General features: G+C 44.0%; 1 protein-coding gene across 2 annotated transcripts in view; it reads right to left on the reverse strand.

Annotated features, from left to right (window-relative positions):
* Positions 1-735: 735 nt before the first annotated feature.
* Positions 736-23337, reverse strand: part of PDCD1LG2 (programmed cell death 1 ligand 2) — a 58053-nt gene continuing 35451 nt past the window's right edge. For both annotated transcript variants that reach the window (XM_019463734.2, XM_019463735.2), the window contains exons 5-7: positions 20675-20809; positions 15320-15369; positions 736-3842 (exon numbers count right to left, since the gene is read on the reverse strand). In XM_019463734.2, coding sequence (XP_019319279.2) covers positions 3837-3842; positions 15320-15369; positions 20675-20809 — 191 coding nt within the window. In that variant the 3' untranslated portion in view covers positions 736-3836. The remainder of the gene's footprint in view (positions 3843-15319; positions 15370-20674; positions 20810-23337) is intronic.

The following is a 23337-nucleotide window of genomic DNA, read 5'->3' on the forward strand; positions in this document are numbered from 1 at the left end:
TGAGATTTATTTGCTTTGAACTCAGAGCTGAACTCTTTGCCAATGGAAAGTGGGAGCGGGTAATCTATGGCATGCAATGGCGTTATGATTCATTAAATTGTCCTCTATTCTCGCTGGGTTGGAGTGCCAGCAGGAGGCAGGGTTTTGGAGACACATTAACTGCTGCCTAACGCTGGTAAAGATGATTCCGAGGAATGCAAGTTGAGCCGGCTGCTTCCGACTGCACCATGGTGCTTGCAGGATGGAAATAAACAACAAGCTTTCAGCTCAAATCATCTCTAAGGAATCAGAGGGCTTCCAAGGCTGCTCTAAAAATATCTCTTATTCCTTATAGTTATAGGACAGACATGTTTAGAAAAGCAGACCCAAACGAAACATTCACAGATGGGCCACGTCTCATATGCGAGAGTGGAGGTGGTCATTTAGAAGGAATCGACTCTGACATGAGGAACAGGAACCTTTGGGTGGGCGTGGATGAAGCTGAAAATCTGGACCTCCCCCTCCCCCCAAGTGTCACTGATCTTCCCTTGATAGTGGACGAAGCCTCTCATTTCCCATTTGATAATACCAGCCTTCCTTTGCTTGAAAACCCGTAGTAAGAACGTCTGAGGCAGTTGCCTTTGCATGGGGATCCCTAATCTTTTAAAACCCCACTGCTCCCAATGCCCATGGCCTTCAGGCTTTTATCTAGAGTCAGATCCCAGCATATTCAGGGAGAGAAGGGCAGAGTCTGGCTCTGGAGGAAAAGGCTTTACTCCAAAAGAATCACAAGGTTTTGTTAAATTCATGCTAGAACAGACCCAATATAGGCAGAGATGGATTCTAAGGGTATCAGATCAAGGAGAACACAATACAACATTGGGTTGGGGCCAAACTTAGGTAGCCCTGATATAATACACTTTCCATAGGTTTTTGGACTTAATGCTACCGTAGATTGTTTCAGCAGTAGCCCCAGGGAATCATGCCATTTTGTGTATCAGGCCCTCGTGTAATTCCTTCCACATTGATTTTGGCTTCGCTATTTGACTTGCTTTTGGCCAATGAGACGTTAGCAAAGTGTGATACAGACGGAAACCTAAAAAGCACTTGCACACTGGGGTCTGCCCTCTCTTTGCTCCTTTTGGACTCGCTTCCATGTTGAAAGAGCACAGACAAATCTGCTGAAGACACACGGCCCAACCGACGGCCAGCACCAACTCCGAAGTCATGTGAACGAGGTCACCTAAGACCAGCATCTTCCAAATAATCTGTCAACTGACCACAAATGCACAAGGGAGCCCAGCTGATGCCGTGGAAAGCAGAAATGAGTTGCCCCAGCCGAGCCCAGCCTAAGTTGCTAATCTACAGAATCATAAATACATAAATGATAAACATAAGCCCTAAGTTTTGTTATACAGGAAAAGCAAGCAGAGACAAATGTATTTGTTGGAGCAGCTGGAAGTGGTCTGTTTACTCAGTTGGTTGGCTGACCCCTGTGGACAACAATGATGCAAGTTGATAGAATTTCTATGGAATAATGGGGCAATTTGTCATGTGTAACCTGTGCATCTTTCCTCCCCTTGAAAGGGCCCAAGGGATATTCCCTTCACTAAAGCACTGAGAAATGCATTAGTGAGGGAGCCCCACAACCTTGGGTGCCACCAGACGGCTGTTTTCTGTAGGACAAAGATGATGATAGGAAATGCTGCCACGGATATGGGCTTCCTGACTTCAATGAGATGATAAGATCCCAGAAGAGCAATCGGATTTTTTTACTTACAGGAAATCTTTAGTAGTGGCTGGCCCTAAGAATTAAGTAGTTGTCCGGCCTACCAAAGCATGGCTTGATCTATAGAATAGAAACCTGGCTTGAGTTTTCACAACTGAGAATCACAGCTTCTTCCCCAAATTCTTAGAAAGGACCCCGCGACAATGCCATGGGTACTGTAGATCTTCTTTCAAGCTATCCCCAAGGGGACTTCAAGGCATTCCTGAAGGTGTCTGTGCACTGGGGGAAATGGAAATACCCAGGCTTTTCAGGGATTCCTGAACGCTGCTCTGAAATGACACCAGTCCTTAGGAACCCCAAATGTCACCTGTGGTCCACTAGTCAAAGGAGAGGCTTACAGTGGTCAGGTGATGAACAGAGTTTGTGCCTAATCACATCTCATTGTGATCTGTGACTCAAGCACCCATTAAAAGTGATCATTAGGAGGACTAATCAACAATATAGGGTGTAAGCTTGTGGTACAATGACAAATTTGAAAAAAGGATGGAAAATTACAACGCTAGCTGAGATCGCATACATGTCTGGACAAGGACCAAATGCAAACAGCAAAAATGAAAATACTTGTGCTGAGATGATGAGATCATAGGTGGTTTTTGCTTGTCTGGCATTTCTCAGTTCCGCAAACTCTCCCGAATACTATTTTTGCTCCCTTTGTAAAAGGTACTTTTTTTTTTTTAAAGACTTAGTGTTCATTCGGCTCTTTTGTTTCAAGGATTGCCTTTACATACTTTTAGCCAATCCTATTAATGTCATAAAAAGTAAGGATGTCACGAGTCGCCATTTTCTTCAATATTACGACGAGTCTCAGAGCCAATCATGCATGAGGCATCTACTCCAAGCAACAGGCTGCAGGACTGACAAACCCCTCCTCCCTCCTTGCCCTCCAGGAGCTTAGAGTCTAAGGAGAAGATGTAACATGTGCTCAAATCCTCATGATTCAAAACTGAGAAAGATAAGCTGCTAACCTAAGACTCGGCTCTAGATAATGTACACATTTGGATAGTTCATAGATCAGCAGGTGCCCCGAACGCCATGGCCCCAGTACACAGACCAAATTTCACATGGTTAACCTGCTGTTGCTGCGTGCTGTTACCCTTGACACGCACGGAAGGGGTTCCACGGCGTTTCTAAAGTGCCAACCATCAAAGGCCTTGACTAGTGAGCGTCACTGTGTCACAGACATGGAACCGAGTCACTGAAAGGTTAAGTTTAAAGTCACAGAGAGGGCCGGGAAAGGAGCCCTAGTTTGGGACTTTGACCATTATGGATGCCCATCGGAAATCTTTGCAGGTACAGCATACTAGCGTGCTAAATTTTTCTAACGTATGCCATTGGTTTCCGAGGTTAAGAAAACAGAACTTTTTAAAGATGTAGTTTAAAACAAAATCATCCAACATGGTGCCATTGCAGGTTAAAAAAAATGCTTTGTGATTCAGACCTCACAAAATACTCAACAGCTTTTCTCCACGATTTGTAGCCGCCCACTGTGTACTTAAATGCTTTCTGTTAATTAAACAACTCAGATGTCAAGATTCCAGTAAGCCACATAACTTGTCAATTATGGCTTGACTGTGTGTAAACTCTAATGGTCTCAAAAGGCTTTTCCAGTATACCCAGAGGAAACAGTGGAGAAAATAACTCTATTGGCAATTCGTCCTTTCCTATAACTGAAAATTTCCATTCATCTCCGCTTCTGGAAATCACTTTGGAAACTTAGGGGGGAAACTCCCTTTGTGTTGAGTCTGGCAGCAAGAACGAGCTGCAGAGCACTCACTGGGGTCTCGGGTCCGGGGCGGTCGTTTTCTAAAGTGCAGTAGTGCTTGCTTAGGGTCACAGGCTGCAGGGGTGGGTGCCTGGATGTGGGGAGGGCGGACTGCCTGACGTGCTCTGAGCACACCATGGCCAGGCGCTGCCCGCTTTCTTGGCAGTCTCCTCTTCAGTGCTGGAGCCACAAAGGCATTGGACAAGTGCAAACAACGAGCTCTGCAGGCCAGAGGATTCTTGTTCAGAGTCCAGAACATTCTCGAGGACGTCCCATCCGGTCACCCCAGCTCCTGAAAACACAGGTTCAAATCTGGGGAGACAAGTCCACAAATAGGAAAATCACTTTGCTGATTAGAGAAGAGATAACCTCTCAAAAACAGACTGGAGTGAGAAACGGCCGTGGGGGAAGAGCTCATCTATCTCGAGGCAGCAGAGTTCAAGACCTTTGTGATTCCCCCCTGCACCATGGTCCTCGTCCACGTCTTCAGCCTCTCTCTCCAGACCTGTTGCAAGAGGCCTCTCCGCTCTGTTCTCAGGCCTGCAGTCGGCCCAGTGACACTGGAGCACGGTTGGCGGGGCTTCCCGTTCAAAGCCTTTTGTAGCTCCCCACGGAGCCAGATATGTCTGTTGGCTCCTGCAGACGCATTCTCCACCTTGCTCTACCCTGCTCAGGTCACCGGAGGGTGACCTTGGACTGCTCACTGGGCTCTCTTTTCCCCCGGCTTGCATGCCATGCTTTCCCTCAGACTAGGGGATAAAGAAGGCTGTAACGAGTAGCATAGTGAGGTTGGGATGCGCTTCAGCAACCTCCCACACAGGCTGCAGGCGCATCTGGCCTAGCTCTGATTTGCTTTGGTCAATGAGATGTGGACGGAAACCTGAAAAACACATGCGTGGCAGAGTCTGCCTTCTCTTTGCTCTTTTTGGACCCGCTTCTGTGTTGAAAAGAGCACAGACAAACCTGCTGAAGACACACGGCCCAACTGACTGCCAGCGGCAACTCCAAGACATATGAATGAGGCCACCTAAGACCAGCATCCCCCAAACAATCTGTCAACTGACCACAAATGCACGGGGGAGCCCAGCTGATGCCATGCAAAGCCTTGCAGGTGGCCTTCTCCTATTGCTGTTCTCACCAGCATTCTGGTAACTATGCCTTCCCCTGGGGCGCCTGGGTGGCTCAGTCGGTTGAGCGTCCGACTTCAGCTCAGGTCATGATCTCGCGGTCTGTGAGTTCGAACCCCGCGTCAGGCTCTGTGCTGACAGCTTGGAGCCTGGAGCCTGCTTTGGATTCTGTGTCTCCCTCTCTCTCTGCCCCTCCTCCGCTCATGCTCTGTCTGCCTCTCTCTCTCTCTCTCTGTCAAAAATAAATAAACATTAAAAAAAAAATTTAACTATGCCTTCCCCCGTCCCCTCTAGGCCTAGGGGTGCTCAGCTCTCCCCTGCTCTTGCCAGTTTCAGGTCGCTCAACCTCCCCACCGCCCCCTTCCTGCCTTTGCAGCTAGTAAGCTTGCCTCAGTCACCCCTTCTGAGTGTGGCCTCTGTTTCCTGCTGAGACCTGAGGCATGCATGCCTAAGGAGCAACATCTAACCTCCTTTGCCTGGAATTCCTGGCTCACAGCAGGGCCCCCAACCAGCTTCCCTCTGGCTTCACACCTAGCTTTTTCCAGGCTGGGATCACACGCCTTTTCCTACAGATGTGATGTCCCCCTGCCTCTGCCCTTCCCCCTGTGTCCCCTCTATCTAGAATAGTCTGTTATTCGCATGTTTGCCTGGTGCAAATGTCACCTCCTCCATGAAGCCTTCCCTCTTCCCTGATTGTCCCCAGCCTAAAGTGATACTTTCTCCATCTCTGAATTTTCATGTATTTTTTGTACTTCTTGTAAAGCCATAGGGAACTAAAATACAAAATACACAGACTTCTCACACAATTAAAAACTCACAAGCCCAGGGGCACCTGGGGGGCTCAGTCAGTTAAGCGTCTGACTCTGGATTTTGCCCAGATCATGATCTCATGGTTCATGAGTTCAAGCCTCACAGCCGGCTCTGTGCTGACAGTATGGAGCCTACTTGAGACTCTCTCTCCCTCTCTCTCTGCCACTCCTCTGCTTGCACTCTCTCTTTCTCTCAAAAATAAATAAATAAATAAATAAATAAATAAATAAATAAATAAACATTTTTCTTAAAACCCTCACAAACCAGGTGAGTGAGGAGGTTACTTTCTCTTCTCCTCTTTCAGCCCCCACCCGCCTCCTTGGAACAGCTCCGCTCTACATGGAAGGAAGCTGGATGTGGGGCGGGCATTTCTGGGGATTCTGAGGATAGGTACATAAGGTGGGCTTTGGGATAAAGTGATAGTTTGAGCGCTTCATGATTTTCCAAATATGTTCCGAGAAGCACAATGTACCTTAGAGGCCTTTGCAGGGACCTAAGGCAGGGTGTATATACCCCTCAGTCTGGTTTCACCACTGTTTTAACATGCTTTTGTGAGATAATTGAAAAATATATTTATATATATACCGGTCTCTGCCCGGGGCTCCTGGCACAGAACTCCTAAAGCACTTGTAATTTTCTAAGTGATAAGAGCATTGGGAACATCTTTGTCGTAATATTCGGTCTTTGACTTCACTTCCTGACAGAGTTCCTAAATCCCTTGAAATTTCCTGGATGACAGCAGTGTCTTTTGTTGTAATGAAGTGAATCTTGATGAGCTCCTGGATGGGACAGGTCACCAAGAAGACTAAGCTATGGTGAGAGGCTTGGAATTTTCAGTCCCACCCCTCACCCCAACCCCATTCTCCAGAGAGGGGAGAAGGGCTAAAGATGGAGTTAATGATTGGTCATGCCTATGTGATAAAGCCTCCATAAAAATCCCTGAAGTAGGGCTTCCAGGGGCTTCTCTGTTGTGGAGCACAAGTTGGTACTGGGAGAGTGGCACACACACAGAGTGTGGACGCCCCCACATATCTTGCCATATGCATTTCTTCTATCAGATGTTCACTGTATTGTTTATAACCCATTATTGTAACTTAATAAACAGTAAGTAAACTGTTTTCCTTGCTTCTGGGAAGCGCTCTATCAAATTCACCAAACCCGAGGAGGGGATGGTGGGAACCTCAGATTATTTATAGCTGATTGGTCAGAAGCAGAGGTGACAGCCTGGGCTGGCCATTGGCATCTGAAGTGGGGGGTGGAGGGTGGGGAGGGCAGTCTTGTGGGACTGAGCCCTTAACGGGTGGGATCTCATGCCATCCCCAGCGACACAGGGTCAGACTTGAGTTAAATCGTAGGACACCAAGCTGGTATCCCAGAGAACTTCCGGGTGGGGAAAAAGCCCCATGCATTCACGACAGAAGTGTGTGCATAGTAGTGACAGTAAAGGAGACCCAGAGGAGGAGGACTCAAGTTTCCCCACTCAGTATGTACAGGTGTTCTGTCTAATGTTTCCTTTATGAAAGGGTTATCATGGGAAGAAAAGAAAGAAAAGACTGGAAACCACTGCACAGAGAAGGCACCTGCACCATGGCGGCCTGTGGAGGCTATGGTCAGTTCTTAGGTGGAAGTTCCTAAGGGGAAGACAAGAGACTCAGACAAGACAAAACAAACACAGATTTGATCAACTGCTAGGGGGTATACAGAAATCTGGGCTCTTTTCATTTTAGCCCAAATTATACCAATGAAAACAGTGTTTTGAGTACCTTATCTCCAACTCTTGATTGTAAGAATCTTGGAATACTAACGTTGTGCCTCATTCACCCTCACGACTTCCACACAGCCTACCTGACAGAGTCTTGCAAATAGACAGTGCATATTTCAGAGTGAATGAGTTAACGAGTAGCACTATACTGGGAATCACAAGACCTTTTATTTTTCTGTTATTATTTCACTCAAGAAAGTTATGTAACATCCCTTAGTCCAAATCTTGCCATTTGTAAAATGAGGAAGTCAGGTTACATGGTTTGTAATCTCTAACAAACCATGTCATGATGACTAGGATAACTTTTTTTTAAAAGGAAACATGATATAGATCTATGGGATCAGAATCCACTCCTGAAGCTATTCTGGTTGATAGCTCGGTGGCCTGCACGAGATCAAGAAGCCATGGTCCCAAGCCTGATCTCTTACATCCTTGGAGTATGGATCCACTCCTTGTAGGCTCACTACGTTAAGAAGCTCTGAAAATCAACTAAGACATTGGTATGTGTCCTTGAAACAGGGTATAGCATTCCTCTCCCTAAAGTTGACAAGGACCCCATGGAGAGCTCTGTATATGCATTTGTTATATAGGATACAAAGAGGTGATACATACGGTGAGAGGTGAGGATAGAGACAGAGATCATCCTTCATCTAACAAGCACCCCTGGGTACTTAAAAGTGATACATGGGGACATTTTACTTTTTTATTTTTCTTATTTTAATGTCTATTTATTTTGAGAGAGAGAGTAAGAGAGAAAGCACGTGCCCGTGAGCAGGAGAGGGGCAGAAAGAGATGGAGAGAGAGAATCCCAAGCAGGCTCTGTGCTGAAGGCAGAGCCCAATGCAGGGCTTGATCCCACGACCACGAGATCATGACCTGAGCCAAAATCAAGAGTCGGACACCTAACCGACTGAACCACCCAGGTGCCCCAACATTGGAACATTTTAAAATGTATTCAAGTACAAAGAAAACTCAGAAAATATATAAGAAGAAAACAATACAAGTTTCCAGAATATAATGCTTATGGGCATTTAAATATTTTTCTTCACTTGTTTGGGAGAAAGGGGTGTGACGGTATATTAAAAACATTTTTTAAATAAAGCATTAATGATATAGTAAGTATATTTTTATATCTTACTCTTCTTTTCTTTTTGTTATATAGAAAGCCTTTCCCCATATTATCACTCCTGAGAAGCAGAACTGTAAGCGACAATATATAGTGTATTGAGTTGAGGTTCCAGGATTTCCCTGTTGAATCAGTCAGGATAGACTTGATTATGCTGCAGTAACAAACAACCCCCAAATCTCTATTATTTAAATCAAATAGTAAACAAAGCTTCCCTGTCCACTGAGGGTCAGCAAGGGGCTGACCATTATTTGTAGTTACTCAGAGACCCATGCTGATGTAGCAACACTACCCCAAATGTTGCTAGTTGCCGCACCAGATGGAAAAAGAATACAGCAAAGCACAAGCTAGGCCTTACATCTTCTACCCAGAAGTCACACATCACTTAAGCTTATATTTAGTTGATCAATACAAATCACATGACCACACCTAACTACAAATTAAGTGCAGAGAAGTGCAATCCTATTACATCACACAAAAGCAAGAGATCCAGGAAATATGTGAAATAACACTAATGACCACCACATCCACCATGGAGAAGGATGGTAATGAGCTCTTTGGCCACATTTAGTTTGATCTGAGTCTTTTGATCCTGTAATAAAGTTAAGGCCTTGAAAGCCCATCTGGGGAGGCTGAGAAGTCTGGATTTCCACAAGAATAAGAATAGGCAACACCTTTCCCAGAGTTGCCTAGAAAGTTCAAGGCAGAGCTATGGAGTGGAAAATCAAGCCCTGTACAGCTGATGCCTGAGCTTCTGAGCCCTGCTGGGCATTCTCACATTAATCAGGTCTCACTTCAATCTCTGGTCAGTGAAGCAAAACCACCAAGCCCATCCCTTCTTAAGTGGGAAGGGAGACTGTTTATCTGTATCAAAGTCTTGTGAGAACTATGTGTGACAAATATGCTCAGGGCAAGTCCCAGGACTCTAGCTACCGAGGTGATGTGACTAAGAACAGGAGGGTCAGGATGACTCCTGGACAGCCTAGAACTTGACTGTCCCCACGTGGGTGGTTTGGAGGTGAGGCAGAGCTGGGATGGCAGAAGATAGAGGTGGGAGATCGAGAGCTCTGAGCTGGCTGGACCAAGCTCTTCCCAGAGGGGCTCTGTCCTCAGACTTTATGGAGCTGAGATAGGAGTTGGGGGTAGCGTTAGAGTATTTAGCACAAGACCAAGTACATTCACTGTGAGAGAAGGCACAGAGCCATGGAGAACTTCTGGGGCACCAAACATTTTCTGTAGGGCCAGGTTGTAAAGTATTTAGACTTTATGGGCAATATAGGCTTTGAGACAGTTACTCAACTCTGCCATCAGAGGCGGGGGGCAAGGGTGTGAACATTGGGAATGATACGGAAACAGTGAGCACGGCTGTGCTTCAATAGTATTTTGCTTACAAAAACAGGAAGCAATTTGGCCCCCTGGCTACAGTTCACCTAATCCTTAAAAAGGAGTTGATATATGTTAGTGGATAATAGAATGTTAACGTTGGTTGGCCAGCATTTCATAGGTGCCTACTGAAAGTACAATGCATCCCAGGATGGGATGGGCTCTTAAAGGAAGAAGGCACTGCACCTGCTTCTTAGAGATGTATAACTTGGTCCTCTGGGAACCGTGGATCCTATTGCCTGTAAGCTTTTTATCTAGCATAACTGTTATAATTAATACATTTATTTCCTTTTGATAAATATGTGACATATAGGACATTTATGTTTATGACCTGGTCCTGTGAGCCCAATTTTACTATACCCAATACTGTTTTCTTCAGATAAGAAGAAGCAGCTTAGCAGTAAGTGACAAATCAAGGGCAAGTTTATAAAATATATAGCAGGTAATGGGTTACTATTAACTGTAAGTGAAGACATAACTAAAAAGATGAACAAAAGATACATAGGCAGTTCCCAAAAGAAGATAAAACCTGTAAATTTGTGCAAATGTTTTATCTCACTAATAACTTGAAAATGCAAATTAAAGTAATGATGACGTACAGTTTTCAATTTCTAAATTAGCAAAATTTAAAAACGATAATACCCAGCATTGGAACAAACGCAATGATGAAACTACATCTTTCATATATTGCTAGTATAAGTTGGTACACCCTTTTAGAGGGCAATTCAGCGATATATTTTGAGAGTCTTAAAAATGTCTATAGCTTTACTCCAGTAATTTTACATCTTAGATTTTACCTTATGGTAATAATCGGAGCTGCAGATGAAGATCTGTGTATAAGATTATTCATTGTGATGATATTTATTTATTTATTTACTTACTTATTTATTTATTGTAAGCTTGTTTGTTTTGAGAAACAAAGAGAGAGAGTAGGGGAGGGGAGAGAGGGAGAGAGAGAGAATCCCAAGCAGCACAGAGCCCCACACAAGGCTCGAACTCATGAACCATGAGATCATGACTGGAACTAAAATCAAGGGTCAGACGCCCAACTTACTGAGCCACCCAGGTGCCCCTAATTGTGACAATATTTAAATAACAAAGACATAAAACAACTCTGAGGTAGATACTAAAGGTAGAGCAATAGAGAATTAGATAAGTCCTAGTCCATATATACAATAAAATATCAAAGCCATTAATTATATTTTTAGCACATGGGTAACACTAATGACATAAAATTAAGTTACAGAAAACTATATCAAGCTATACATACTATAATTTAATTTCATAAAATTTAAATACAGAAAAACATTAGAAATTAAAGCACTATTAAATATTAACCACGGTAATCTGTGTGCAATGGATTTTTTTTTTCATTTTTGCTCAGAAAAAAATATGTAATTTTTAAAAAGTTCTAGGGGTGCCCGGGTGGCTCAATCGGTTGAGCATCTGACTTAGGCTCAGGTCATGATCTCACAGTTCATGGGTTCGAGCCCCACATCAGTCTCTATGCTGACAGCTCGGAGCCTGGAACCTGCTTCGTATTCTGTGTGTGTCTCTCTCTCTGCCCCTCCCCTGCTCACGCTCTGTCTCTCTCTGTCTCTCAAAATAAAATTAAACATTAAAAAAATTTTTTTTAGTTGTAAAAGTTGTATTAGTTATTTATTTTTGAGCTGGCCAACACAATTAAAATTAAGCAAGATTCATCGTTTAGTAGTAAGACAAATTAGGTCAAAATCAGTCAATTTTTATATTTATTGCAGAATAAACTATAAGAAGCACAGACAAATGGATAGTAAGACAGACAAGTCATTTCCAAACCCTTCAGTTTAATTTTATCAAGCATTTTCGGTGACAGGGCTGTTTTTCCCCTTCCTGATTTACTCAACTATTCATTATTTCAAAACACATAAAGTGCAGAATTCTGATACCACACATGTCCTTTTTTTGTTGAAAGAGGCAGTGAGCTGAGGAGAAACAGCCCTGTGAAATAAATAGAAAACCCTAAATAGTGAGTCTGCAGGCACCGGGGTGGCAGGTTCATGGATGAACAGGTTTTAGACAGAGCCCTGGCCTCTAGGACAACTCTGTGACCAGAGAATAGTCACATACTTCTATTTTTTGAGGCTCAGGAAGGTCTGACAAATTCACTTACTCCAGCCAAGACTGCCTCTCTCCTGTGGTAGTGCATGTGATGGTTAGTTTTCTGTGTCCATTTGGTTAAACTATCGTACCCTGTTGTTTGATCAAATGTTAGTCTAGATGTTGCTGGAAAGACGTTTTGTAGATGTGATGAATGCTTGTCATCAGTTGACTTTAAATAAAGCAAATTTCAGGGTGTCTGGGTGGCTCAGTCAGTTAAGCGTCTGGCTTCAGCTCAGGTCATGTTCTCACTGTTTGTGAGTTTAAGCCCCACATCAGGCTCTGTGCTGACAGCTCGGAGCCTGGAGCCTGTTTCATATTCTGTGTCTCCCTCTCTCTCTGCCCCTCCCCCATTCATGCTCTGTCTCTGTCTCTCTCAAACGTGAATAAATGTTAAAAAAATTTTTTTAATTAAAAAAAATAAAGCATATTGCCTTCTCAGAATGTGGGTGGGTCTCATTCAATCAGTTGAAGAGCAACAAATGAGGTTTCCCAGAGAAGAAGGAATTCTGCCTCAGACTGTAGTATAGATATCTCACCTGAGTTCCCAGCCTACTGGCCTACTCTACAGATTTTGGATTCCTAATTTCAACTCCTACCCGAACTTCTTCCAGCCCCCAAGCCTGCCCTATAGATTTCATACTTGCCAGTGTCCTAGTGGTTCTGTGGTTCTGTTTCTCTGGAGAATATTCAAGTGCCCCTTGGTGGATCTTACCTTAGATTGTGTAGCTCACAGAAAAACTGGAGTCTAAATCTCTTGAATTTTAGTCATGACCTCTTCTTTATAAAAATTAACATTTCAGGCATACAACAAACTAGGAGAATAATATCGTCACCATCGGCATCCCTACCACCCGGTTTAAGAGGTTAAATTTGGTTGTTTTTGTACTTTTACTTCACATGACTGTTTCCATAAACACTACATAGAGGTTGTTTGCAGTTTTTAAACTCTATAATTGCCCACACATTGTCTCTATCTTTCTGCTGTGTATCTTTTCTCCCCAAATTATATTTTTCAGATTTATCCATCTCAAAAATACATCTATTTTTTGTGCTTTCATTTTAGTTGTTTATATTTCCTATTCACCTGTATTTCTGATTTGTTGCTATTGTAAATAAAAGTACCAGGAACATTCCTGTGTGAGCCCTCTTTGATGTATATCTAAATGGTCCTGACCTCTTTACATCACACCACATATTTAAGTGCCAGGGAGGGGTGAGGAAGAGAGAAGAGAAGCATCATTCTTTCACCTCCTTTACTCTCCCTCCCCAGGTTAGAAGGCACAATGGACGAATATATGTTACTGGTTGGGGGGAAAGAGAAGAGAATTAGTCTCCCTCCCTTCCTTCCTTCCTTCCTTCCTTCCTTCCTTCCTTCCTTCCCTCCCTCCCTATCTTTCCTCTTTTTGTTGTTTTTTGTTTTTCAAGTAGGTTTCACCCCCAGAATGGGGCCCAATGCAGGGCTTGAACTCACCACCCTGAGATCAACATTGAGCTGAGACCATAAGTTGGATGCTTAACCAACTGAGCCATCCAGGCACCCCAGTCTAATTTCTTTAATTTGACTTTTGACCAAGATATTTACTTTACTTTGAATTTCACCTACCATTTAAAAAAGAGTATGAGGTTTTTCTGCTTATAAGGAGATGCATTGTTTAAAAATGGCTGTGATACCCTGTTAATCCAAGAAAGTCCCTCTATTAACCATGTGCTACTCAGGCCTTGTGGCAGGCCATAGGATGAGACATGCAGAATGGCCGCAAGCCTTTGAGCCTCCCTCAATTCCTCACATACATGGTTTTGCCTTCATTACTCAGATTCTAACCCCTTTTCTGACAATACTTTCTCTCTAGGGGACAGGTTGCAACTGGTCCCTCATAGGTTCAATTAGCCTGTGGACATATTTTATTTGGTTTGTTTGATATTTGAAATACTTCCAGCAAGCATTTAATAACTAGGACATTTTATAGAAAAATCTGGATTTCATCTTCTTCAACAATGTTAGCCTGGTGCTAAATTCACAGGAATATGCCCTCCAGTTGGTCACCATCCCCTATCTGGTTATAGTGTGCCCTTCTTTGTCATTTCAATACTTGCCTGGCCGTCTCGGCATCTGAGTTTACCTTACCACCTCTGCTCTCAAACCAACTGCTCTGTGGCTCTACAGCAGACACCCTTTTTCTCTTTCTTCCTTATGCTGAGCAGTTGAAGGAGACGCTTATACAAAGACTCAGAGCTCATGAAGCACAAATACTGAGGTCTCTCCCATGGAAACCCACATGTAGACCAAGTATCCCAGTCTATCGGACTATAGGAGTTTTGTTTCTCAAGGAACAGATGTTTCAGTTAGTACTGCCAGTAATAATCTGAAACTTTTCTGAGTTAAGAATATCTCATTGTTGATTCAGAGCAATTCAGCACAACTAGACCTTAAGTATAGTCCAGACCTAAACTGCCTTTGTTCCTTGTTCTGTGCCCAGGGACGAGTATTGCAGTAATGGGATGTGTTTTCACGAATGGCTTTCAGGGATGTGGTAGGAGGGAGCAGGGCCCAATGTCATTCCTGTCAGTCATATTTTGTACTTCTGAGCTGCCAGGCACTGACCCTGGTGTTGAAGGTTTTTTAGAGTTGTTTTCACAGTTGGTGCCTCCGGAATTTTACAGACACATTCAACAGAACTCTAAAATGACCAGTTCTGAATATTTCAAGTAGCTGATAGCAAAGTTATTTACAAATTTCTATGAGTTGCCTATGATTTTGGCAAACTCATGAGCTCGTGCGTCACACCATGTGATCCCCAGATTTCAAAAGGAAAGGTGGTTTTCCTAAGAAAGATAGAAATACCCATTGTGCAAGAGGACCCAGGTCTGGTCCCCAAAACACCACTTCCCCAGGGTCTAAGCATTTCATCCAACCAGGCTGAATGATTTTTAGCAACCCCAATTCTCCTGACCTCCATATCATATCCTTTCCCACAAATTCCAGCTCCAAGCCTGTCAGCCTCATGAAGAGACTTCTATTCTCCCAACTTTGACCCACAGCCCCCAATGATGTACTTAACAACGGTTGCAAAAACATGAGTTGTTGATCGGTTCAGATTTGAGTATCTTCCCTTGCTGTTAAGTGTTAAACATGTTTCTAAGCATGTGGGCCCTGATGTCCTGTGCAGATTCCCGGTAATGCCTAGTAATAGAGACAGACCAAAGAGTACACAACTATTCTGTGGCTGCACAGCAGACACTTTTTTTTTCCTCCAAGAGAGGTGTGGAACAACCTAAGGTCACAGTAGCAACGGGCAGAAATGCCCTGAACAGGAAGATTCTGTGCAGGCTGAAACTATTCCATTGCCCTTTTGTGCATTCCGAGAACAGGGCTTATTTCTTAATTTAACCTAGGAGAAGAAAAGAGGTGAAAGAGATAAGGTAAGTCACGACTACTTACAGCTCTGTTCACTTCCCTCCTTATTGTGGTGACTGATCTTTTGGTTGTGTCTGAAAAAGAGAAATCCCAGGGACAGGATAAGATTACTGAGAAAAGTGTTCTGTTTATAGGCTAACAGATGGCAGAATGAAAAGTTAATCCAAATAAATCACATGTAGAAGCCAAATGCCTACTGTGGCTTGAGACATCAGGCTGAACAACAGATAAGGGAAAACCGTACCCTTAGGCAAAAACCTTGAACAAAATAGTAGGTCTACTTTCCATTCTTTTCTCAGCCCCTGGCCACCAGGCACTCAAAGGCTGAGGGACTCTTAATTTGGGTATTCAGCCCCAGGAAACGTCTGGCTTCAGAATTCTCTTTCCCTGTTCTGCTTTGCTCTTGACTGTCACTTCCTTCTGGTCTGCCCTACATGAAGCAAAAGGGCTGATCAATTAATTTATACTAAGGTGTACATGACCGATATTGTTCCAGAGGAACTCGGGGCAGAAGCACAAGTTCACATAACAGGATGTTGTTCACCACTGTTTCCCTGGTTTCATCTCTTTTTCAACCCTTGGTGTCACGTGTTCCCTGTCCCAGCTCTGATTTTCTTCTAGAGCTTGATGCCCGGGTTCCTAAACTCTGTGCATCCCTACTTCTGCTTTTGCTCTGTACACTAGATTTTTAGCAACTGCCTCATGACAATACCACCCTTGGCCTGGACTTTGAGGGCCTCTATCCAGCACTGAAGTCTCCCCGAAGAGGAGTTACATTTGAAAGGAGCCTAAGAGTTAACCCATAGAAATTGCCCATGAATGATGGAGTTTCAGTCCAGTCCTCTCTAACACTTGAGAAAGTGCTGCCATGCTGTAGTGCTTCCTTAACCATCAGACAACATATTTGGTCTTTGGTTTAAATCGCTGTAAAGTTCCAGCTCAGTCTTTTAGGGCAGTGCCATTCAAAGTGTAGAGTCCATGGGCTGGGGCTGGTGGGTGAACGATTTGTTACCAGCCCACAGTGAGACAATTACCGAGATTTAGTATAACACTTAGCAACTTCTATAGTAATCCTTTTACTGTGTTTTTTTCTGATCATATTTATTGACATGTCAGAGGTTTATTGAATCCAGTAAAAACTGGCCTTATTGTTGTATGTCTTTGTTCTTTTTATTTTACTTTTTAGTAATTAAGTTTTAGTATATATTGCAAAAGCACTGACGCTAACATATTGGAAATGTAAAAATAAATGGTTCCTTATAACAGAAAGTTTGAGAAATATTATTCTTATGAGCTGCAGGCCTGTTCTAGAGATCTGGTCTCTTTATAGCTGGTGACTCCTCCTGGATTCTGTTCTTGACTTTGCCATCGGCACAGCCAATGATCAAGCCATTCAATTATTTTGGGTTGAGACTCTCTCCTTCCATTGCCCAACATAATACTATCCAGACTGAGTCAGTTTTTATTATTTTGCAACAAGAAGGCCATACAGCATCAGACAGACTTATGTTCAAACCCCAGCTATTTGACTTTAAGAATACTTTTGAAGCTTCAGTTTCTTCATGTGCAGTGTAGACACTACTCCTTGCCTCAAGATGTTTTTGTAAAATTAACTGAAAAGAAGTTTGTAAAGGGTCTAGCCCAGTGCTGTCCAAAGAGGGACATATTTTGCTGTCTGCAAAGAGGGAAATATTGTATATCTGCTCTGTCCAATAGCCTCTAGCCCCACGTGGCTATTGACCACTAACAATATTGAGCACTTAAAACATGACCAAGGAATTGAATTTTTATTTAATTTAAATTTGAATAACCACATACGGCTATTATATTATACAGAGCAAGTTAGCATGGATACCTGCGTATAGTAGGTTCAATGTGTAAAATTTTATTGAACATCTATCTACATGTGCCAGGCAATGTTTCAGACACTGGGCATTTATTGGTAAATAAGAGAAACACAGCCCCTGCAGTCATGAAACTTAAAGACCAACAGATGAGGCAGAACTTTACATTACTTTTGCAACAGAAGTTGCCAGCTCCTTCTCTAGAACACAGTGAGTCACCTGGAGCCCCGCACTGTTGAGGGCTCCTCTCAGGTAGTGATGGTAAACAGAACCTTCTATGGACTGGCCACAGCTGCCCTCCCTGTACAGCGTGGTGTGCAGAGCTGGTCGCTGAGTCATAGATGGGCAAGTCCGTTTAGGAGCCAATGAGCTTTCTGGGCAGAGAGGGACTAAGAGAGCCACCCCTTTACTTGACTCTCTCTGATAGACTGAGAAGTTCAGGACAGCAATGGCTTGAAGAGGAACTCAAGAGAAGGAAGTTAGGACTGGCATCCCAGACTTAACATAAAGACCTCAGCCAGAAGAAGCTGGCTGGGCACAGCTGTGGGGAAAGCGGGAAGCCCCTTCTGCCTCATCAGCCCTTGAGGGTCCTGCTTCGGGAACCATGGAAGCACACATGAGGGGGGCCAGAAAAGTGTCAGCTTGGGTCACTCTGGTCTTTGTGGGGATCTGGACCAGCAAGGCTGCCTTTGCATGGTCGATGGAGACCCCCAGAGGGAACAGAGATGTGCCTGGCGGGAATAGAAAGAGCTCAAAACCAGGGCCCTCAGGGGAACTGCCCTGGCTCCCCAGGAGCCTCCCTGTCTGTTTGGAAGCAGCAGCCCTGTGGGCTAAGTTGGCCTTGTGACAGTATGTTGGGGGTGGGGAAGTCCATGCTGTAAGGGGGAGACATTGGATGTCTAAGACAGGCAGGTGGGTGCTTGAGGAATTAGTTGGAAAATTAAAAGGGACGCAATTGAGTTTGTGGCCCAAGGTATTGAAACAGGTCCTAGACATATAACTGTGTGCTGAGGGTGCTGGAAGGAGAAGTAGGTACCGGAAGCATCTCACAAGGGGATGTCCTGTGATGGGTGTGGTGAGGGGGGCAGAATCAGGAGAGGCTTGAAGAAGTAGTAGCTTCACCAAGTTTTAAGGGATGACACCAAGTCAGGTGGACAAAGAGAAGAAAATACTTTAAGAGGACCGTGTGCTACATGAGAAAACTCAGATCTGAAGGGGTGGGGTGGCACTGAGGACTTAGGACCCTCACATGGCTAGAGCTTAGAGAACGAGGGTGATGGTGTCTCAGGAAAAAGCCAGAATTGTGAGCCACACCACTCAGGGCATGTTGGGACTTCGCCTAGGGAGCAGTGGGAAGCCATGGGCAAGGTCTGATCATGGAGACGTGTAGACTTGAGAACCTGAAAGCCTGTTCTGGCTAGAAGCGAAAATAGACCCATACTGCAGGTGGCAAAAATGGGTGCAGGGAGACAAGTTGGGAGGGTTCTGTTCCAGTCCAGGTGAACCTCAGTAGTGGCGGTGAGGTTGGGTCAATAAGCAGTAAAACGCTCATTCTCATGTCGCTTCCCATTTTACAGATAGAAAAAGCCATCTCAAGGAAGTTAGGTAATTCGTACAAGATCATAGAGCCAATAAATGGCAGCTTCAGGTCCCAACCTAGCCTTCTGACTCTGGTTTAAAGCTCTATTTACAGGGTCAGCCATTCTCAACCTTCTTTCATGACACATGCAAGGCACACAGATGTGTGTGCGTGTGTGTCCATGTGCCTCCCATGAGGGAAAGCAGATCCCAGTGCATGTGAGTTGGGGTATGGCGTTGTATTATACAGGCAGCCATGATTTCCCTCTGGCTCATTACAAACAAATAAGGAACCATTTGGAAATTTACTCTCTCAACTCTTATTAGCAACAAATGTCTACCACCACAGTTGGTACCCAAGCCTTGTACCTAGTGTGGAACTACTGATAGCCTCGCTCACTCTTGAGACTGGGGTGAAGGATAAGGGAAAGAATTTTTTCTGCTCTACCTTTCAGTGTGACCCCATTTCATTCCCCCAGACAGGGTAAGGACAGAAAACTCTGTTGCTCATTTCTCAGGTGACTAAGTTCTCAGGTTGCAGGCCTAGAACTTTGGTATAGACCTGTTCCTGAGGGGTGTGTATGGGGGAGGTGAAGGAAGAATGACAGAAGATTAAATTCTAATGAGGGGCATCTGCCATGGCTCTCTGAGGTCATAGATTTGTGGAAGTGATTCTGTCTGGGGTATCCGGGCAGCTCAGTCAGTCGAGCATCCGACTCTTGATTTTGGCTCAGGTTATGATCCCAGGGTCAGTGGGATCAAGACTCCTGTCAGGCTCTGTGCTAAGGGGGAGCTTGCTTGAAATTAACTCTCTCTCTCTCTCTCTGCTCCCCCTCCCCCAAATAAAATGTTTAAAGAAAAAAAGAAGTGATTCTGTTTAGTTAAAGTTCTGTCAGAGAAGACACTATAATTCCTCCTTTATGGTGAAATGCCCTTCCTCTCCATTTCTATCATTTCTTTCTCTTTTTCTTTTTCCCTTCTTCCTCTTCTCCTTCCTCCCTTCTTCCTTCTTCCTTCTTCCTCAACCTCCACTCCCCTTTCTTTTGACAACAATTCCTTGGGTTCTATAGTAGAGAGTTTTGTGGTTAGCACCCAAGTTAATGCATACATAGGGCAGTGGACAAATAGAGCATGATAGTATTTTGAGACAGATGAGAATACAGAGGTTAGACTGTAAATGTAGCATAACAAACACCAAAAAGCCTCCCAATTCTCAAATAATGGCCACCCCCAATTCCTATTGGATTATTCCCAGATGTCATTTCCTTTTCTATAAACAAGGCCATGTGTAGACCTTGGGAGGAGCTTACTGGGTGCTGAAAAAGGAGTAGTTTAGTAAACCAGAAGACAAGTCTGCAGATATTCTGGCCAGAGTTCAAAGGTTACATGACAGGAGTAGGTGGGTGAGAATAGGATAGGCTGAGGAGGGACTCCAGGGGAGCCACTGAAAGACATTAGAGAGCCATCAAAACAGGTGGTCTTCCTGCCCGCAAATGGCCTCACACACTTCTCTTCTTTCATTACCAACCAAGGGATTCAGATTCCTAGGGGTTGGGGAGGGCTTAGCCCAGCTGACGCCCAGAATGTGGCAAGAGGGGGAGAGAACTGAAGGAATCCTCAGAAGTGATCTTGGCATCCTCCTGCCCGTGAACTCTGACCACATAGTTGTCTGCATTACCAAAATGACACTGATCTCATGAGGCTAACGACTCTTCTTGGCTCAAAGAACAAAGCAAACTATTTCAGCATAGGAACAAAACATTCCTTTAAAAATATTCCGTATGAGGATTTCAGCTCACTGAAGAAGACTAGGGCCGTTTTCTTCTGGGGAAAAAAATCATCAGGATGAGCCCAAAGGGATTCATAAGCCCTGAGGAGATTGGTATGAAACTGGGGAGCAGAACCCCACATTGCAGACACCCAGTCCACTTGGTTACCATGAACAAAACACACTTACCCTTTCTAAAATAAAGCTTTTGGAAGAGCTGTTTCCTTAGGGCTGTCATCGTAGCTATGAAAATCAAAGCAATGATGAAGGAAGGGATGAAAACAGGAAGCAGCCAATTTGAAGGGATCTTGGGTTCTAGGTCACCTGGATGAAAAAAACAAAACACCAGAATCCCATTACATGGGAACTTAGAGATAGACCAACAAGTTGACCATCTGAGGAGGTTATAACCAGGTACTGTTCTGTGTATGCTGCACGTACTAGTTCATTTACTTCTCACGACCATCCTATGTGGCAGGCTTTGCTATGACCCTCATTTTACCAGTGAAGAAAGGGAGGTCCAGAGAGTCTGGGAAATGTTTCCAAAGTTGCACTGTAAGAGACAGAGCTGAGATATAATCCAGGCTGTCTGGTTCCAGATTCTATGTTTTTCATCATTCTCATCCATCTACTGTGTCTATCTATCTATCTATCTATCTATCATCATCATCCATCTACTGTGTCTGTCTATCTATCTATCTATCTATCTATCTATCTATCAATCATCATCATCATCCATCTACTGTGTCTGTCTATCTATCTATCTATCTATCTATCTATCATCATCTCTTTCTTTCCAGTAGGATGGTCTCTCAACCCAAACATGTACTCCCCCTCCACTGTCAAGCACTCACAGTGTTTAGAATCTATACCATTAGTCAATCAATTTCAAGGGTTAACAGGGATCCTTTTGGGGAAAAAAGTATAATATTGTAGATAGTGTTAACATACAAAATCCAGACATTCATACCTTAGTGTGAATTACTACAGCGTGTCCTCTTCCTTGTGTCAGCTAATCACTGAGGACTGGCACTGAGGAAAAGGTGAGTTTACTGGAGAGGCGGGTGAGAAGAGCGATTTTGGAGACAGGGGAAGGCCTTGTAAAGGAGAGTTCTGAGTATCTAGAAGTTAGAATAAGGGTTCCAGACTGACAGTGAGGAAGAACTGGAGGGGGCTTCGCAATGGGGAGAAAGAAGCACACCCAAGGTAAGCTGTGCCCTTTCCAAAAGCCTGAATTTTGCCCCATGGAGTAACTACTGCAGAATAAACATAACACTATGGTCCAGGAGAAACCTGGCAACAGTGCTCAGGAGGAAAGGCTCAATCCTGCCAACTGCCTTCCCTCTCCCCCATCTCAGTGCCATCTGAGAATCACAGATTGTTTTAGTTGAGAAGGGATTGGACATCATTTACTCTGAGCCCCTCATTTTAGAGTTCAGGAAGTAAGGCTCAGAAATGCTAAAAAATCTATCTGAGGTTATCAATGCCAAATAAGTGGCAAAGCCAGGATTGCAAGCCCAGATTGGTTTAATCAAATCTCCATTCCCCGCAGATATTTGTCTTTATTGAAAACAGTGTGGTGAACATTAAGGAAGAAAGGATTCAGAAGCCTGGCTCATGCACACATTGCATAGCTTGTACTAATTACAACAGCTCTTTTCCTTTTAGGAAGTGCTTATTAAGTACCACTGCAGTAGCACTGTGAGTCAAGGGGCCCCGAGACCTTCAGTGTCCCCACGACAGGAGAAGTCCTTACTTCAGTGACTCTTTACAAACCCTTGTCCTCTGAAGGTTCCTTCACAGTCCCTTCTGCATACAGAAGCTCTACTCGTCCCTCAAGACTTTCCAACAACGAACATCAGTCTGCTTAGACTGTAAGTATTTGGAGAACAAAGACTTCACCTAAGTCATCTCTGAATCCCCTATAGAGCCAAGTGCCAGCTACATGAAAGAGGTCAGTCAGTAAGGATTTGTTGGGCCGAGTTAATCACTGTCTACCTAGTCTACCTAGCCCGATCCTCCCTGTCCTTATTTACCTTGTGGCAGACTGATGCTCATCCCTGAAATCCATTCTCTCTTTTCCCCTAGTATGAGGTCATGAGCTGGACACATGGCTTCTCAAGACTACATTTTGGAGCCTCCCCTGCAGTTAGATGTGGGCCAGCCATGTAAACTAAGTTCAAGTCATGGGTCTTCTGAGCCTTGGCCTTAAAACATTGGACAAGTCTTCCACCATTCTTTTTCCTTTCTGACCTTCCTTTCTGACTCTCTTTCCTTTTTGATGTGGCAGTGACCCGACTTTGACAATTCAACAGAGAAAACATTTTAGAGAACGGCGAGCAACAAGATGGAAAGAACCTGGATCACTGAATAACTTTATGGAATATAGATACTTACCTGCTCTGAATTACCTAAGAGAGCAATAGACTTCTATCTTGTTTGAGTCACATTTTGAGGTCTCTCTGTTGTAGCAGCTTAGCCTTTATTCTAATACATATTCTTATAAATTATTTTATAATAATTACATGTTACTTAACAATGATATGATGATACAATGGGAAAACTAGGTTTCATCCTCCCCACAGTCCCATGCACTCAAGGAAGCCATGCTTCTTGGTAGAGGCACTATATTCCCTGCCCCCCCCCCCCCCAACCCCCCCCCCCCCCCGTTTCCATACTTTCTGAGTGCTAAGGACTTAGCAGGCATATTCCATTTAATCTTCACCATCACCCTCTGAGGTATCTGTCATTATTCTTATTCTACAAATGTGAGACCAAGTTCTAGGATGACTCAGTTATATGTTCATGTTCTGAAAGCTACTAGTGGCAGAGAGAGGATTTAAATATCAAGT

This window comes from Panthera pardus, unplaced genomic scaffold (assembly GCF_024362965.1).
Source record: "Panthera pardus isolate Hobbes unplaced genomic scaffold, ASM2436296v1 HiC_scaffold_20, whole genome shotgun sequence".
In the NCBI taxonomy this organism is placed as follows: domain Eukaryota; kingdom Metazoa; phylum Chordata; class Mammalia; order Carnivora; family Felidae; genus Panthera; species Panthera pardus.